Here is a 19,997-nt window from a genome sequence, read left to right as displayed (position 1 = left end):
GACGTTTAAAAAAATATATATTTATTATTATGGTGCATTACATGTGCCAATAATTGTAATAAATACAATAAGTATTTAATATATCATTTTTATCTCAAGTTAAAAAACTAAACAAAGACCACGTGCCAGTGTCATTTTGTTTAAATAATTAAAGACATTTAAAAATGTCATCTCCGTGCATAGAAATAATTGAGGACATCGAGGATCTGATCTCCTCCCAAGATATAACCCCCAAAGAGAGGTACAGCTCCAGAAAAAAAGTAACTATCAGATCTAAAAATAAAAAGGACATTGAAAAATCTAACGAAGAATTGCCTGAGGTTCCCGTGCTCTCGAGTATAATCCCTGGTACCCAGACTATTTATCTAAAAACCTGGGGGTGTACTCACAACAGCTCGGACACTGAGTACATGGCTGGTCAGCTTGCAGCTTTCGGGTACAAATTAACTGAAGAAAAAGATAAAGCCGACTTGTGGCTGCTTAACTCCTGCACAGTAAAAGCTCCAGCAGAGGATCATTTTAGAAATGAAATCGAAGCTGGAAAAAAAAACGGAAAGCACGTCGTCGTCGCTGGGTAAGTTCCATCCCCATTTATTTTTCTTCTCTTTATTAATTTATTTTTTTATTATTTCTAACAGTTGCGTACCCCAAGGAGCGCCAAAGACCGGGTTCCTAAAAGGACTCAGTGTGATTGGAGTCCAGCAGATTGACCGCGTCGTCGAAGTAGTAGAGGAAACGTTAAAAGGCAACACCGTGAGATTTTTGGGACAGAAGAAAGAAGCGGGTAGAAAAATTGGCGGAGCTTCACTGGCTCTCCCCAAGGTCAGAAGGAATCCGCTGATAGAAATCATCGCCATCAGCACGGGGTGTCTGAACCAGTGCACCTACTGCAAGACCAAGCACGCAAGAGGACAGCTGGGGAGTTATCCACCAGAAGAAATAGTCGCGCGAGCTCAGCAGGCCTTTGAAGAAGGAGTTGTTGAGTTATGGCTGACTTCAGAAGATACGGGCGCCTATGGAAGAGACATCGGTACCAATCTGCCGGAATTGCTGTGGAAAATAATAGAGATCACACCCGATGACTGCATGATGCGGGTGGGAATGACTAATCCTCCTTACATACTCGAACATCTTGAGGAAATAAGCAGGATTTTAAATCACCCGCGTGTTTACAGTTTCCTCCATGTTCCCGTACAGTCGGGTAGCGACCAAGTGCTCGTGGACATGAAGAGAGAGTACTCGAGAGCTGAGTTCCAGCAGGTCGTTGACTTCCTCAATGATAAAGTACCCGGTGTTACCATCGTCACGGACATCATTTGCGGATTTCCAACTGAAACAGACAAAGACTTTGCAGAAACTATGAGTCTTTGTATTAAAAATAAATTTCCTAGTTTGTTTATAAATCAATTTTTCCCGCGACCTGGAACTCCAGCTGCTAAGATGCCAAAGGTCCCGACCCAGTTGGTCAAACGCAGGACCAAGGAGCTGTCGGATTTTTTCCAATCCTACGAACCCTACGGCCACAAAGTCGGGGAAATTCAGAGAGTTTTGGTAACTGAAATTTCTCATGATAAAAAACATTTTGTGGGACACAACAAATTTTATGAACAAGTTCTGCTGCCGATGAACGACGAAATCATGGGGAAAATGGTCACTGTTAAAATCGTGCAAGCGACCAAACATTCGATGAAGGCGGAACTTATTGATGATTCGCCTGCATCACTTAGTAAATTAAATAATAATAATAATAATGAATCTGTCTCCGTATCACCAAATATCATGTACCCATCAATGTACAGAAATTTTGCAATAATTGCAATTTTATTCGCTGTACTTGCAAGAGTTTTATGGAGAATTTTTATAATTTGATTGTCAATATTTATATTTATTGAAAATGTTAATAAAATTTTTTTTTTTATAATTTATGGATTTTTTTTTGTAGAAAAAATTAATTTCGTGTTCCGATCGCCGACAAATTTGTAAGTCCGGAAATTTTTTAAATTAAAAAAAAAAACCCTAGTAGTCTGGATCAAATCTTAGCCAGTAAAGCAAAATACTATTTATATATATTTTTATTATACATTTTTATCAGGGGACTGATGAATTAAATTTTCAAAATATTTTTCTTTTAAACTTTTAAATTTGCCGCGTAAAAATAATTGACGTCATATTATTACAATAGACTAATTAACTGTCATATTTTATCATACATTTGAAAATAAATTTTAATTAATAAGTAAAGAAAAAAAAACAATTAATTATTTTTGATAAATGATCATGAATTCAAAAATTCTGATTCGTCATAGAAAACTTGTTTTTAAATTATCATTTATTGCATGACCACAACAAAGTTCCGTCAATTAATTTTAGTGTGAAAAAGAGGATGGGTTAAATATCCTCTGAAAAATATAAACACCATAACTTGGTCAGCAAAATTTAATTTCCTAGAAAAGAAAAAAAAAATTGGAAAATCCAGGATTTTGCTGATAAATTTTTTTAAGGAAACTGGAAAGAAAAATTACAAAATTTCAAGAAAAATTTTTTTTTTTATTGAAAATTACAGAAACACCACGAGGTTTAAAATTTCATTTTTTTTTATAAGTGAACATACAAAATACAGAACAGAATAACTTAGAACATTTATTTGACATAAATTTTAAAACATTTGGCATAACTTTTAAAAATAAATATTTAAAAATAAGTAATTTCATTAACCCTCGGGGTTTCTGCGTTACAATTCAAATAATCCTGACTATGTTTCAATTAGTATAAAAAAAGTATAGAGAGCAACAGTACAAACAATCGACATTGGTTCATATAATTTAAAATTACAGAGAGCAAAATTTAAAATTACTTGTCTTTTTTAAACTTAAAAATTACATTTGAGCAAACGAGTAATGAAAGAATAAAAATTACTGAGCAATTTTTTACATTAAAATTTCAAGACACTTTTTCAAATTTTTATTTAGAAAAATATTTATCAGAATTTTTAAAAAATATTTTTTACTTTTTCATTCAAAATTTAGTCAGAGATTAAAATTTTTTTTTTTATATTGAAACAATAGTTGGTAGAGTGATATATAGGCACTTTGAATTTCAGTTGTCTATATTACATAAAAATATTTCTACACATAAATACTTCTTTTTTCTTAAAAACTACTCGTAAAATTTACAAAGGATTTGGAGATTTTTTTATTTACACTTAATATATATATATATATATATAAACTTATAAATATTATTAAATTAAATTAAATCACTACCATTTATATATATTTAATTATAGTTAATTATAATAATTTTTTATTGTGCGTTTTGTATCTTTTTTTTTTTTTTCAGAAAATTTTTGACGCACATTTTGAGCACCGTCTTCTTATTTTTAAAATTAAGAATTAAATGCGTTTTTAGGCACTTTCCCCTCCTTTTTAAACCTTTCAATGACTTAATTATCATAACCGGATTATAATTTTATTAATTAATCAAAAAAAAAATTAGTTTCAATAAAAAAAAAAAAGACCGCGCAGTTGCAATTGTCGGGACATAAATTTTTTAACAAAATTATCATCAATTTGAAGTAAAACGAAATTTGGTAAATAAATTTGACATCCAAAAATTTGAATTATAAAATTGACGTCAAGATTTTACTAAAATTTATTTTCCAAATCCATTTAACTTCCAATTAATGACAAATGTAATTTTTTTTGAATTGATAAAATTTGAATACGGTCATGACAGTTGTCATTAACTATTTTCAAAAAGTGGCGGGAGTAAAAATGCCGTAAAAAAAAACACGGAATGATTTGGTCTTTAAATTATTAGGTAAAATACTTGATATGTTTTTGTTTAAATATTTTGATTAAATGAGCTTTGAGCGATTTGATTTAAGTTGGGTGTACTGGCAATTTTTTCTCGAATAAATAAATAAATTTATATTTTTTCAGATGAACATGCCGAGCCCCATATAAAAATTCTCAAGAAATAAACCGAGCCATTATTTCCAAGGCGGTCTGTGGCCGAGTCTCAGGTGACGTTTTTTTTGCTCTCGGCCATTGTTTTGGGTGGAAAAAGGGACCCGGTCCAGAACCGTGTAGGGTAAGAGCAACGGTCGAAGCGCGAGTTTAACTAAAATAAATAAAAAAGCAAGAGCACCAGGACGTAAACGTTCTCGAGAAACAACTTGCACTCACGTCTTTAGAGAATGTAAATCGAAAATCTTTATCCCTCTTTTTTTCTTTATTACCATTTACTTTTATCTACATCTTCTGTTAAATTTACCTGGATTATATTTTATCCAAATCTAGTCCATCTTACCCGATGTATAAAATATGTCTGACCATTCACGCAATTATTTACAAACAGTCTTTAATATTTCATTTTTACGGGAGTTAAAAAAACGACGGTAACAAAAAAAGTTAACTATAATATGGCGCTAAAATGGCACGGATGTTTTTTTCTTTTTTAAATGAGGTCACAATAATTGACAATTGTTACAATAAATGGCTTAACACACTAAGTGCTAAATAAATAATATAATAATTTTCCTTCATGTTATTAAATACCTGTAAGTATTAAACTCAAAAGACTAGCGATCGAAGGAAAATTAATAAATAAAAAATAAAAAAAAAAATGGCCGCAATATTTAACAGTAAAATATATCAGCAGCAACAAACTTAAAGTATGAAAAATAATAAAGAAAATTATTGATCTTCTGGTGGGGTAATTGCTGGTTGGTCGAAATTACCGGGCCAACAAAAACTCGTCTGGCCGAGGTTTGAAATAACCGGAGCCAAATAAAACTCGGATTCGAAGTCTGCATCTGAGTCTGAGCCTGAGTCTAAAAGTCGGCATCGAGTCCAGCGTTAATAAAAATATTAACAAAAGTCAGCATTGTTGCTGCTGATGGTGATGATGATGATGATTGATTACAATGCAAGTAATCGATTGTTTAATCCTACAGCCGACGAAGATTCCGCTTGCTCTGTTTGGAGCCGACTATCAGCGGGGCCTTCTTGCGTTTGGTCGGCGTGGCCAGCAGAGGAGTTTTGCAGGGCCCAGTGTGTGGAGACGAAGAACAAAGAGTGCAGAATTCAGCACTGCAGCCTTCACGTGTGCAAGTACCGACGTTTCTCTTATCGTCGACATGACTTGCGAAGGAACATTTCGGGCAGCGGCAGAGACGCTCCGTTGGTGCAAGAGTTCGGCTCGCCTGAAACACATAAAAACATATATATAAATATATGCAATAAGTATCATAAATTATTTTATTATCCATAACAGAGTTTTATGGTAAGCACTTGGCATACGGCTTCTTAAATAATTACACTTAAGACGTCATCATCATCATCATCATCATTGTTAATGATATTATTTATTAAATTACTGTTATTTCATGTTTAGTTTTATTTTTCATGGATTTATGTACGCGCACTTTGTTTTTATTTTTACATCCGTTCAATAAGTAATTTTGAGGAGATATATATATGTATATGTGTGTGTGTGTGATGTGTAAATGTGAGAGTTAATATATTAAAGAGAAATTATTTATGGGACATGAAAGTACATACATAATATTTACATTGGTCATATGAGATATATTTATAATATTTAATGGTACCTTTAAAATCACCGCTGCTATTACGTTATATCATATATGTATATATTTATAATGTCACATTCACTTATATTATTGTTTTTATTGAGATATAAATATAAAGAAATTTATACTGATATATGAAACTAAACAAAGTACTAAGTCATATTTTTTAAATATAATAAATAATAATAATTTAATAAGGGTATTTATGAAAACAATTTTTTTTTTATCTGAGTACGAAATGATTGATTTTTTAAATTTTTAAACATAAGTTTACTTGAAAAAATTTTTAAATTAACGTTGCACTGAGGTTTTAAATAAATGGTTGCAGTAACGGTTTAAATGAGACAGTAATCGCATTTTAATTACTTATATACGGAGAAATAACATATTGATAAAATTTTTAATAATGAGTACAAAAAAAAAAAAAAAATTGATGACTAGTGCCGTTTAACAATAGAAACTATTGTATTTATTTTTATTTTTCCCGTATTTATGGTGTGAAAAATTTCTGTTTGTCATGAAAAAATTTTTGAAAATGAGTTTGAAATTTTTTTCAACCCCCTGCTGAAATCTGCTTGGTAATAAATCTGGTGAATTCTTTTGTTATTAATATTTTTATATTTTTTTAAAGTTTATTGAATTTCCTACATGTGCATTTTTTTTTTTTTTTTTTTTAATTAAATTGTTAAAAAAAAAAATTCAAAAATTGTAAATCGTCTGCTAACATGAGGATCATAATTTTTCATAAAAATTTTAATAATACAAAAAAAGAAATAATATAATAAAAGAATTACATTAAAAGTTAGCAAATAACATAACATGCATTAACACTTGTTACACTCGAGTAGTTCATCACGTCGGCAAAAGTTTAATTAAGCATTCTCTTGTTGAACGTCGTGTGAATTCTTCCACGACTAACTACAGCAACTAAGCGATTCAATCATTCCCTTAAATGCGTACTCAGATGGAATAACACAGAAAAAATTCATTCGTAGAATAACATGACGGAATAAAATATTTTTGAAATTAATAATTTTCGGAGCTACTTGACCGTATTTACATATTATTCATAAATCATATGCTTCTAGGTAATTTTTTCTACAAGAATCGTTCAAGTGGTAAAATAGACCTGCGTTAGCTAACCGGTGAGTTTAAAGGAGCAAGTGGACTGTGACAATGTTGGGTTGAATTATTTTTTAAAACTTGTAACTCAATACTGATTAGATTGATAGAGACATATCGAATTTCCGTTCGTGTCTTAATTCGAGTCGATAGCTGAGGGCTTGCAGGTAAATAATAGTACAAACACGTCAACTATTAAACTAAATCACTAAAATATTTAGAAAATAATTTCTTCAAATTACAAAATTTATATGATACTGAAATTACCTGACGTCTGATAATTTTTTCAAGAGATAAATTTGAAAGATAAAATATTTGAAAAAAATGCACTTATAGTTTTTTAAATTTTCTACATGTGCATATTTTTTTTTTTTTTTTTTTAATTGAATTGATTGTCTAACTTCAGGATCATAAATTTCTAAATTTTCATATTCGTCTAAAAAAATTTTATTTCAAAATTTTTAAAACAAAAATGTCAAAAAAACTTTTAAAAAATTGCTAGTTGGCTAAGTAAACCCGAAACACAAAAAAACTTAAAAATTATTTTCGCGCCGCCGCAATGCCTGAATTCAAAATTCAAAATTAAATTATTTTCGCGCCAAAATTTAAAACAAAATATTTTTCAAGTTAACTAAAGTCAAAATTAAATTTTAAGCATCATAATTTATTTATCTAAATAAATTTAAATAATTAAAGACTATATATATATTTGTATTCTAAAAAATATAAATTTCCTCAGAAAATTTCTTTTTTTACAAAAATTTTAACTTCTGCCCCAACGAAATTCCCCATTATAAAAAAAACTTCAATTCCCAAGTCAAATAGTAAATTTTTTACGTGGATTTCAAAACAAGACACCGTTAATTTATAAAATAAACGTAAAAATTTTTCAAAAAAACTTTTCCAAGTAAACAATTAGTCATAAACTAAATAGAAATAACTATTTGAAGTAAAAAATGAACTGTCGCATCTCCAGTTTTATGACAGAACATCAGTACCATCTGCGTTAAAACCACACACTCGTCTCTCCTCCCAACTCTCTCTTATCTCATACACTTACATCAATAAATATTATTATTATCCATCCATACATACATACATACACACATTGTACATTACACAGACATTAAAATGTACATTGAGCCTCGTATTTTACCCTCTGTCTAACCTGACGCATACAAAATTTCGTTCTGCCTTATTGTGCGTTATCGTTATTACTGTGTACCTTTACGCCAAATAATTTACGATGTGACCGTAGAAAAAACCCGGTCTCAAAACAGTCTGAGAAAAACGAAACAGAAAACAATAGAAAAAATTTATTTATCTTTTCCAGCATTAAGAAAATCCTAGACCGGGAACCTTTTTGGGGCTTAGATTCAGGTAAGCTGAGATAAAGAGAAATCGCTCGCTCGCTCGCTTCAGGTATAGATAAAACCGTTCAAAAAATCATGAGAAGTTTTACCTCACGTTAATTTATTAAAGATGTTGAAGATATCAAGATGAATAGAAGTGAAGTAAAAGCCGAAGTTTTTAAACTATTAATAACTTCCACAGAAAAGGGTCCAGCTTGTTTGGGTTTATTGCGCCATAGTAAAGAAGTTTGAAGCAGCGTACAGTTAATTTATTAAAGAAGTAAAATGCTGTGGAATTTAAATCATTAAATAAATAAATAAATTCTTTACTTCGTAGGCTTGATATCGAGTTGGGAAACTCGTTCTATTTATTAATATAAATGTATGTGTATATATGTATGTATTTAAGTAGATAGAGAGTTTGAAATTTAAACATTTAAAATTTGAAGCGGACGTGAAGTTGGATAATATGAGGGTCACATTTTTCTATGGGTACAGTCACTAGATGATGACGTCGCAGATGCTGATGGAAGTTGTAGTCAAAAACGAAGTGGCTTTTTTTTATCACAATGCGCAGGCCTATTTAAAGCCAAATAAAATAATAATACGTCTTTGTTTAAAATTTCTAAGTCTGTAATCTTTAAAATAGGGAGTTGTGATAAGATAGTATTCTTAGATATATTTATATTTATATATATAAATATTCTTTTGGGACTTGCTGTTTTATAAACATAAATAAATTCACATTCATTTTAATCTTAAGTTTTAGTGAGTGTGAATGTACCAAACATCAGACTAATTTTAAATTATGGATAAATAGAGTGAATATTTAATAAAATTAAATTTGAAAAAAATGGGCATTTACAAAATTTTCAAATTAATAAGTGCATTTTTTTCAAATATTTTTTTTTTTTAATTATTTACTATATTTATTTATAATTTTATTTATGTATGAATATAGCAGACATTCGTAAAATTTTTAATTATTAATAAATAGAGTAAATAATTAAAAAAATAAAATTTAAAAAAAATGGGCATTTAAAAAATTTTGAAGTTAATCAGTGCATTTTTTTCAAATATTTTTTTTTTAATTATTTACTATATTTATTCATAATTTTATTTATGTATGAATATAGCAGACATTCGTAAAATTTTTAATTATTAATAAATAGAGTAAATAATTAAAAAAATAAAATTTTTAAAAAATGGGCATTTAAAAAAATTTGAAATTAATCAGTGCATTTTTTTTCAAATATTTTTTTTTTAAATTATTTACTATATTTATTTATAATTTTATTTATGTATGAATATAGCAGACATTCGTAAAATTTTTAATTATTAATAAATAGAGTAAATAATTAAAAAAATAAAATTTAAAAAAAATGGGCATTTAAAAAAATTTGAAATTAATAAGTGCATTTCTGAAAAATATAATTTTTTAAATTATTTACTCTATTTATTTATAATTTTAAATTTCACTGGTCTGCTACACTCACAGCCGAGTTAAATAAAATAACTTGGGCTGTAATTATAAAAAAAAAAAAAAAATATTGAACGAATGTTTTGCAATTTAAAAACAAAATGAATGTTGTCTGGTAAAATAAAAAATTTGTTTTCGGTAAATAAAAAACACAAGCCCCGAAGACAAGTAACCTTTCTATGCATCAGCGGTATGAGTTGTGAGGAGTGAGCATCAGCATCAGCATCAGCACCAGCATCAGCATCAGCAGAGAAGTCGCCAAATATCCAATGGGATGTGTTCAAGTGGGCCAGTGTTGGTGGTAGGCGTGCGTCAGATATATCATTATCTCGAGCTCACTGTTGCTATGCAATTAGAGTCCGTTAATCGGGCCGTGGACGCGTAGTGTATAACATAGAGTGGAGTTTCGACTGGCAGCCAATCGTCTGGACCCACCATCACCATCAGCATCAGCATCCTCAGCCTCACCCTCACCCTCGCCCTTCTTCCTTCCTCTGCTCTTCTCAATCTCACGTCTGTTCTTCTTTGTATCCGTCCTCGTCACTCGCACATCACCACCAGACACGAGGTAATGTCTCGTATCGTTACGTTAGTTCGTTCTCTCGTTTCTCAGCTCAACCAAAGTCTCTCTCGCAATTTTGCCGCGAGTTAACTAAACCGAAAACGCGCCAACAGCCAGAGAAAGGACCGCCTAGCAACCGACGAGGACACAGCAACAACATACACCAACACGTGCTGTTATATTCTACACCATACTGTACATATAACATATAACATATATAATATATATATATACTGCTGCGTTTTTTATTCTCCGCTTCTTTTCACTTCCTCTGTCTCAACTATTTTTTATTATTTTTTCACAGATTAAGAGTCATCAGTTGTACTACTAGACTATTGGCTCCAATAGAATCATCAGCAATCTCATCGAGGATTACAATTAATCCGGTCTTGATTTAACATCTTTTTTTGAGCATATAAACAAAGACAAGGACGCAGTTAAGGCCACGGTAAATCGGCCGTTCTCACACTTGCTCCATACGATTTATTATTTTATTGTGCTGGAGATTAGACTTCTAGGTTTGTTTGGCCTTCAAGTATCACCAATAATTCGCCCACTCCAATCCGTAAACTTGTATTACACTTAACACATGGAGAAAAAGATGCTAAGTTTAATTTTATGTCACGCAACATAAATGTTATGAAGACCGGAAGTGTAAACAGCAATTTATATATTAAAATATGTATGCCGCGAATAAGTTTGTTTGAGTGAAAAATTACTTATTAAAGTACGCAATGACCTAGCTAATGTATGTATATTTTTATTATTTATTTATTTATTAACTTGTGGCGCCGAATGACCGACGTATGACCGGAAGTCCATAGTTATCTTTTCCTGGAAGCTGTTCACGCGAAATTCGCGTTTACTTGTGCGCACTTATTGCAAGTATGTACTGTGTATTTTGTAATTTATATTTATAATAAATACTTAATTATTTTATCGACTAGTTTTTTAATTAATTTAACCGGCGCTTGGTTCGGTGAAAAAAAAATTATGTTTTTTTTATTTATTTAAATTTAGTCTGGTTTTTTGGGTAATGACATAAGATATGTATACCAATTTGCATCAAGGACACAACTAAGAAATTAACTTATCGAATTACAATCGCGTTATTATATATTTATATATATATTTATTTTTGAAAGTATTGAGTACTGAGTAATGATATTATAAACACTCTCTTAATGCCTTATGATACATAAATGTTGCCAGTCTTATACATTAGAAATTGTTGTGAGTATAAATTATTCAATGTCGCGCGCGTTCGGAGGAAAAATAATAAAAGTTATTTAGTATTCGATACAATGCAGCAAAGGCGGGTAGCAACGAATTATACTCATTTCTTAAAATAACGCCTATATATGTCATATTATTTTTTTAATTATCATATTTATATATATGACTTATCTGTAGAAAAATTTTTAAATCAGAATAAAAATTCTTTTTTGAGCAAAATGGAATAAAAATAATTTTTTTAATTTTAAATTCTCCCGCCAAAATAATTTAGTTTATATTAGTATGGAATTTTGAAAAATTACTTTTTCGCGCCCGATTTTTTCGAAGTTTTTTATTTTATTTACATGCTCATTATTCAAAATCACGCGTACGAAATTTTTTTTCTAGCAAATAAGAATAAAAATGATTTTTAAAATTTTGAAATTTCCCGCCAAAAATAATCAAATTTCAAAAAATTCATTTATCGCGCTCAAATTCTTGTACTTTCCATTTTTATCTTAATTATAATTTATTATCACATCTGATAAATTTAAAAAACCGCGGGAAAAAATTAAAAAATATTTATAATCAATAAATCAACTATTTGACCATCAACACCAGACCATAATTCTTTTGCACGTCAAACAGCGAGCACGATATCGATCTCGCAATAGTCTGGATAATACCGCGAAATTCCAAGTACCCAATATCTCTTTCTCTAGGTTATTAATATTTAAATTGGATATCCTTTCATAGCCGCCGCTGCCACTGACTCACATACATCTATACACCTACATATATATATCACCGTTGACCGTCAACGGATGCTATTGTTGTGTTTATATTTACACATCAAACACATGTAATATTACGACGGATACTTTGGATTAGCACACTCTCCATATCACAAAATAAAAAAAAAAAACATAAAACCTAATAGCCGTCATTATTTAAAATAATCTAAATCTACAGAATAGATCGCGACGTCAAACTGCCTTATTACGTGAATGAATTTAAGTTGATTAGTTATTTAGACCTAGACCAAGACACGGCATAAATATTTATCACATCTATTCAAGGGCGACCGGAAATACCGCGAAGCAAATAAAAAAGTAGAGACATTATCTAAGTAGAGCAACATGTAGCCGAGCAATCTAGCGGATCTGCAACTAGTGCTGTTATTATTTACAGCAACTGGATTCTGTTATCCCTTAACTCAAATAAAACTTGATCTCTCCCGTGCGGATTTCCCTCTCACTCGTTTATAGCAACATGACCTTGAATTTGTTTCTCATTCAGTAAAACAAGTACTCAGTAAAACAGTTTTACTGAACCAACAACCGCATGAATGAAACGAGTGTGGCAATATCGAGGCGTAACTCTGTTATCTCTGATAACACCCGTCCCCATTACATTCAGTAGTTCATTATCATGCTGCCAATAACAATAATAGTCCCAGTTATTTACTTAATAACTCAAATTAAATTAATACAATAATTTATTGTTGTTGTCGTGGGTGATTATTAGCCCGTTAGTGCACCGGAGTGTGTCCGGCTCCGTTATCAAGGACGTCCGGTAGGTCAACAGCATTAGCTCGTGATGGTGATGGTGATGGTGCTGGTGGTTCTTCTTATTCTTCCGCATAAAAATTTCCTGATGAGTTAAAAGTGAGTCGTAGGCTTGGGCTTGTAGGCGCTAAGGCATTTCACGCCTACTGCGCATGTTGACTAGGTCAATTTTAAGCTCAATTAAGATTCTATCATAATTTTGTTGACTAAAAAAAAAAACAAAAATGAATGACGTTTATTAAATTAGGATTGATAAAATAAAACGATTCAATACCCATTTTATATTAGATAATTTAAGCGTGAGCTCAGCATCTCCGCGTCATCATCAGCAATAAATTCCTCTTGAGCTGACCTGTTGCTATGGCGAAAGTGAATGAACAGACCAAGCCACGTGGCACGTGTTAAATAAAATTAAAAATAAAAATAAAAAAAGGCGGGCTTTAGAACATGACTAGGACTTATAAGCAGCAACGCGGACCAGAGATGATAAAGAGTACGGAGAAATAAAAGATTGTGAGTCGCGTTGGTGGTGGGAGCTGGCAAAAGGGACGCGGGAACGACTATGAATAATAGTTTGGTATGTAGTGCTCCAAACGCGGATATTTATAATGACTTTTATTCATGCGAGTGTATTGTAGGCAACTTTCGGATGGCAACTGGCTGGACGATCATCTGCTGGTGGAGTTGTCAACTGGGCAAAATCTTCAGAAGAATACAGAGCCAGAGGACAGAGGACAGAGGACCTGTTGCCATGCAGACTTGTTTAAAGTAAACAACATTGCGTCATCCTGGTCTAGACTGGTATGTATGAAGAAGCTTAGTGTGTCGTATAGAGAACAGCAGAACAAGTTGTTCGATTCCCAACACATTCGCATTCACACTAAGGCCCAGTTTGTTTCTCTTTCTCTTGTCATGTGGACGGATTTTGGTACCACGTGGTTAGAAAACACACATTGACGTCTTTTATTATCAAGTTGACATAGCAACATAAATATATTTATATGTATATATATATATATATATATATATATATATATGTCTATGTATTGGGTGACGTTAAAGTGGCCCGTTGTTGTTGTTCACTCTCGCGCGGTTTTTCGGCCCGGGCAAATAATCCACATAATGATGCCAAGGAACCGGGAGGGAGATCCGCGAGCAGCGAGCGCTGCATAGCAACAGTGAGAGAGTGTATGGTAGCGTTCTCTTGGATTCCTTCAAGCGTCATCAGTCAACATGTGAGAGAAAGAGAGAGGGCTGCGGGGATAGATCATACCGCGTAAGCGGGGCAGAGGGAATTAAAAAAGGCGGGCGTGTGAGCACGCGGTCGGTTCCTCAGAGGCCTCTCAATATCAAAACGAATATATAAACTAACCAGCGCCAGCACCATGAAGACGAGGACAAAGGAGCAAACTGTCCAACTTATCTAGGACGATATTAATGAGATTTATTGATAATTCAAATATTCGTGTCCTTTTACGTTTATTTATGTCCTGAGATTTTGTTTCAGATTTTATTTTATTTTTTTATGATAAAGTTTTGGGGTTCAATGAAACGATGGCACATGGCAACAAGAGATCTCGCTGCAAGGACTCTGATAAATTTTTTTTATTTTATCCTTCCAAGTAAAGATTTTTTTTACTAAAAGTAATTTTATTTTTCAGTAATTTAAATTGTCAGTTAAAATTAATCGACTTACTGACAATACATCATTTATTATATATATTTTCAGGTACAAAAGGAAATAGTTTGAGTAAATGTGCACCTGGAGCTGCCTTATGCACACAAACGCAAGTTGAATAAATAACTCTAGCATAATCCAATTCACTTTAGGGCCAAGGTGTTGGTTTGTAGATTAAAAAATTTTGTTTTTTATCATTAAATTCAACGATAAATTCCTCAAAATCTTATTCGATTAGACAACTATCTCAGTTGTCTCTGGACAGGAAAAGACAACACCAGCTGCTATCAGTGGCTATAAAATTTTTCTACACGTAATGACCTGGTTTTGAGTATTTTGTTATTGGATTATTTTACCTCTGGCCATTCTCATCCTCTTTCGGAACATTACCTCTGTATATACCTATTCCTGTTTTCATATCTGTACACAGTGCGTGTGTAATATTATTATTTTCTATGGTATAGAACTATCTGGTGGGAACCTGGATGGAGCGTAGTCTGTCTTTGGTCTTTACAAAAGCGAACCCGGCAACACAAAACCCATAGCCTCATACCAATACCAACAAAACCGTAGGATCCCGATACTCGAGTTAAGTCCCGGGTATATAAAATAATAATATAAGGGCAGCTGGCATGCATTCCTGTCGCCATATCTTTTTTCCCTCGTTCCCTTTTAATTCTCTGGGGCTCTTGCTCTCAGCGATGCCCCGTATATTCACCCTCCTGAAAACAGGACACATGGCCTCGACTAAATTACTACACTTCTAAAATCCTACGGTTCACTATTGTAATTTTAAAAAAAAAATAAATATTTAATTTTTTTTTTTACTTGACAATTTTAAAAAATTTCTCTTTTACTTTTGGTAATTTCTCATCATCAGATTAATTTTTAAAATTTTAACGAAAATAATTTATTAAATTCAAATTAATTAAAAATTTCAATAATTTTTTTTTCGTACCTCCCGTAATTTCTAATCATCATCTAAAATAATTTTTATAAATTTAAATTTAAATAATAATTATTTTTATTAAAATTTTCAGACTAATAAATATGAAAATTACTGATAAATAAAAAAAAAATTGTCAATAAAAAAAAAATTCATGGACAAAAGATCAAAAAATGAATATCCTTAAAAAAAATAATTCACCGACACTTAAATACACAAGCCAATTGTCTAATTGTTCTATTCATTGATCATCGATTAATAATTCAAAATGTATATAATATATACACAAGTGTAAACTCATTGATATTAAAATCAAGCTATTCAATGAAATTCAGTGAATTATTTTCCAGTCAAACAATTAAAATTTGAATAATAATAATAAAAATATATTAAGTGATGGTTAAATTAAAAGCGTTATATTTATTGTAGATATATGTCGTATAGATAGTTAAATATATATAATATGTAATGTAGTAGTTATTTATCGTGAAAGACCACACGTGTTCGTCGACCCTCGCGATTCGATTCACGACTTAAATTTCGCTGCGGGAGACTGCAAATGCATAGAGAGATATATGTAGGACAGTACGCGATCCAGCTTCTCATACTAATTTGTACTTGAGTAATTTTATAACAACGCGAATCGAATTAAAGATTTTAAAACAAAAAAAAATATCATCCCTCTAAATATATATACTAGAAGATGAGTTGTGATTTTTAAAAATCAATTATCTGGAAAACTGTAACGGCAGACGTCGAACGTCGGTACGTTAAACAAAAAAAAAGAAATAAACGAGACAGTTGGTGATATAATTATCATGATGATGATCGTAAAAGGTTACGCCTGGAAAGATACAGGAAAGTAACGACAACACCTGATGGCCAGGTGGTCATTCTGTAGATTTACGATAATAGGAAAGGAAATAGTCATCAGTCATAAGCCAGATATTTTTTTCTATGACATTAAACTCACTTTTAAAAAAGATTTTTAAAAAAAAGGATTTCTTGGCGCGAAAAAGAAATTTTAATTTTTTCTTGACCCAAGAAATTTTTTTTCTTTTAATTCATAATTAAAAATTTTTCTTGGGTTAATAAATTTTATTTATCCGTGTAATATATATCAGAATATATGAAAATATATGTAAAGGTGATGCCGATACTCGTATCCTTGATTCGTAATTCAAAGACAATTATGGGGACAAGAAGACGGTTACAAAGTGCACCTGCTCGTTGGCTATCTGCCGGCAGGCCGGCATTCCGTTGGCTTCTGTCCCCTTTTGCCAACGAAAAATTTTCTCTTCGTGGTCTAGACCGGAAGAGGGTCTAATGCAGACCGCGACATTACCTGGCACAAAACCGTCCAAGACATCACACGTTACCAAGAAAAGGAAGCGATCGCGTCAACGGAATTCACCTGGCTTATTATTGTCTTTCCGTTTCCTACTTGACATTACATCAATCCACATTTCCGTCTTGGATTCTTGCTCCAATTAAATAAACCATCCCTACTTCGAAAACAAATTAAACCAAAGGTTCTAGTTAATCATATCAGTATTATCCAATCTTACTAATGATGTCGCATTAAATACTAAAGAGACAACGTGAGCTCGTGTTTTGCATCACCAGATACTGATCACATTGTTGGTGGTCTCGTTTTCCGCTGTTAGATAAACAAAATTAAATTTAAAAAGAAAATACTGATATCTCATTTCAAAGGCGGGTTAATTTAAAATTTGAATTTTTAATTTAATAAATTTAAAAAGAAAATCTCATATGTAAACCAGATCAATTTGTTTCCGGTAACTTATCGTTATCGAAAGTTCAGTATACATACATATAAATTTATATATTTTCTACAACAAAATATCACTGACATGATTTATAGATCTCGGATCAATGTCAAAAATACGCGGTTTTTTTTAAACGCAAACTCTATTAATATATAATGACGCAATTATCTTGTCTATGTTATTATATTGGCTCGGCATAATTACTTGACGTACAATATATACATACATATATATTTATATGTTTAGAGCTGAGAAAAAAATAATAAATTTGTTTGCAACGAAATGATACGTAAAGTTTGAAAGCAATTATAATTAAATCAACGGTCTCCCGTCCTTATTGCAAACCGATGAGATTGTAGCCGGAGGATATACGAACCGACGTCGACGATAATAATAATCTTATACATACTTTGTATATGAATAATATAATATAAGGCGAATGAACAGGAGAGACGAGAGTGTGGCGAGGAGTGAATATGATCTATGGCTAAGGGTAAGCTAATACATTGAGAATCATTTTATTATTATTGTTATATATTATGTATCGTCGTCGTCAGCAGCAGCACGCACGTTGGTTCCTTGAACCTAATCAACACTCATTAACTCGGCAGATCATTTCATAAATAATTATCACATTAATGCATACTTAAGATGATGATGATGATGATAAAAAAAAAAATAAAATAAATACCTTGACAAAGGAGTGAAATTTGATTTTGCTCGGAGACACGGGTGGACTTTGAGGTGGCGCTCGTCGTCCTGGAGTGGCCTGCATATTTTGAACGTCCGTCAGATAATTTCTCTTCACTAACTTGCTAGTCTTCGGAGTACTCGTTATTTCACATTTGCTTTTTATTAAAATTAAATTTTCTTTAGTATTTTGTCTGACGTACACGTGGTGCAGGCGTCTGCGGTTCGCGTTGTTGTCATTCAGACAAATTTTCCGCCAAACATGGGACACCATACTGACGGAACAGAGGTCCTGGGGAGTTAGGTACGAGAGAATTTTGGCTATCGTACGCCAATGATTGCTCTTCTCTCCCAGAAGACTTAAAATATCGACGGTTTCTCGGCCCGTGTAATCAGCCCTGGTCGTCGCTAACTTGCAGTTCGTGCAGCCGACACGTTTGTCAAAGTCAAGTTTCTTGGGTTTGACTGCGAGGATCGGCTGCTGATGCTTGATGATTTTATTCAAATTCCCAATCTTAAGTTTGCTGAATTTTTTATTCTCCGCGGAAGTTATCACTGGACTGACTTTTCTCGTCTTGGGAGAGAAAGTTATCATAGGCTGGGCCGACAACGACGAAAACGACGACGACGTTCTAGTTGGAGTCAACGATTCTGTTAATTTATCATTGCAAATATAAGGCGTGCTCTGGGGTATAGACAAAATTTTATCAACATCCTCGACGGGTTCGCAGGCCATGTAACTCGTCGTGGCAGTGCATGGTGACAAAGGAGTAATTGGCGTAAGCTGATTTACCTTAGACACCGCTGCTGCAGGAGTCACCGCGTGCCATTGATTGCTGGATCTCCCACTATTGCGAGTGCGTAGTCTATAGTTACGCAGATCCGTGCGAAAGTGATTACGATCCTTGGAAATAGACTCGATGCTGTTGTTGTGATCCTCAATCGAGTCCTCGGACTCCAGCACCGAGTCCCGGGAGCCATTTATCAAGCTGTTGAACTTTGATGATTTTCTACGTTCTGACTGCCACTGGTCGCTTCTAAGCCAGTACGATGATTTTTTTACACTCGGTCTTGATCTTCCGGTTGATTTTATGACAGTTGCTCCAGTAGATGCCGTAAATGACAGATATCCGCTGTCCATACTATCAAAAGATCCATGCAAACTTGTCCCATTGTTATTATTTATATTTTTATTATTATTATTAATATTAATATTATTATTATTATTATTAAAATAATTCTTATAATTTATTGTACCATGCGGTGTCTCACTTGATTTAATATCAACCTCAGCCATCTCAACATCTTCCACAGAATCATTCATTTTTATTAAAAAAAAATATATATATATATTTTTTTATATTACACTGTCCCAGATATGGATTTATTTCACTCACTGTAACCACGCGTACTGATAAATAATATAAAATATTTTCACACAATATAAAAACGTGCCCTGTACCCCTGATTCTTCAGCGAAAACAACATGGCACCCCTATTGTGTTACCCTGCAGTAAAATGTTGGTGGTGATGCGACGTTCGTTTGACACTGGATACTGACATAACAACAACTTCACACAATATTAATTATTATAAATTAAAATAATAGAAAAAGTGACAGCTAGCGGTGATGGTTGAAATAAAACCCGACATTTTGTTTATAACTATTAAGGTTAGGGGTAATTTGAATTTAAAATAAAAAAAAATTACGACGCGACATGACAAACGTCATGGAAACGCAAACTAAATACGAGCTGACGCGCACGAGGGGTGAGTACCGAATGCTCTGGCAAATCGAGACCAGGCCAATACAGAAAACGAACAGAGAACAGAGAAAAATAAGACAGCGCGCAACCACCGCGCTCACACTCGCCCTCTTCGTTTAATATTTTCCCCCTCTTTTTTTAAATTCGCTCTTGAACGGAGAGAACGCGGTGGAGAGTAGAGAGAGAGAGAGGGCTAAGGAAAAGGTTTCAAAAGTGTTTACATCCTAGTGGG

The 19,997-nt window shown here is 32.4% G+C and overlaps 2 protein-coding genes across 2 annotated transcripts; one reads left to right on the top strand and one right to left on the bottom strand.

Moving 5' to 3' along the window:
• Positions 1 to 15: 15 nt before the first annotated feature.
• LOC103569327 (threonylcarbamoyladenosine tRNA methylthiotransferase) lies at positions 16 to 1,915 on the top strand. The gene is made up of 2 exons (XM_008546573.3): positions 16 to 574; positions 639 to 1,915. The coding sequence occupies exons 1-2, from the start codon at positions 165 to 167 to the stop codon at positions 1,867 to 1,869; spliced, it is 1,641 nt and encodes a 546-aa protein (XP_008544795.2). The 5' UTR covers positions 16 to 164; the 3' UTR covers positions 1,870 to 1,915.
• Positions 1,916 to 2,577: 662 nt separating this feature from the next.
• On the bottom strand, positions 2,578 to 19,867 carry LOC103569326 (F-box only protein 5-A). The gene is made up of 2 exons (XM_008546572.2): positions 18,001 to 19,867; positions 2,578 to 5,206 (listed from the first exon to the last, which is right to left on the bottom strand). The coding sequence occupies exons 1-2, from the start codon at positions 19,321 to 19,323 to the stop codon at positions 4,952 to 4,954; spliced, it is 1,578 nt and encodes a 525-aa protein (XP_008544794.1). The 5' UTR covers positions 19,324 to 19,867; the 3' UTR covers positions 2,578 to 4,951.
• Positions 19,868 to 19,997: the final 130 nt, after the last annotated feature.

Source organism: Microplitis demolitor, chromosome 5, assembly GCF_026212275.2.
Source record: "Microplitis demolitor isolate Queensland-Clemson2020A chromosome 5, iyMicDemo2.1a, whole genome shotgun sequence".
Taxonomy (NCBI): Eukaryota; Metazoa; Arthropoda; class Insecta; order Hymenoptera; family Braconidae; genus Microplitis; species Microplitis demolitor.
Note: the sequence above shows the minus strand (reverse complement) of the source record. Positions and strands in the feature narration are given on the sequence as shown.

Excerpts from the sequence above, each read along its gene's own strand:
- LOC103569326 (XM_008546572.2), bottom strand. The coding sequence starts at position 19,323 with ATGAATGATTCTGTGGAAGATGTTGAGATGGCTGAGGTTGATATTAAA. Across the intron at positions 5,207-18,000 it reads AATTTCACTCCTTTGTCAAG|GCGAGCCGAACTCTTGCACC; the intron begins GTATTTATTTTA and ends TATGTGTTTCAG.
- LOC103569327 (XM_008546573.3), top strand. The coding sequence starts at position 165 with ATGTCATCTCCGTGCATAGAAATAATTGAGGACATCGAGGATCTGATC. Across the intron at positions 575-638 it reads AAGCACGTCGTCGTCGCTGG|TTGCGTACCCCAAGGAGCGC; the intron begins GTAAGTTCCATC and ends TATTTCTAACAG.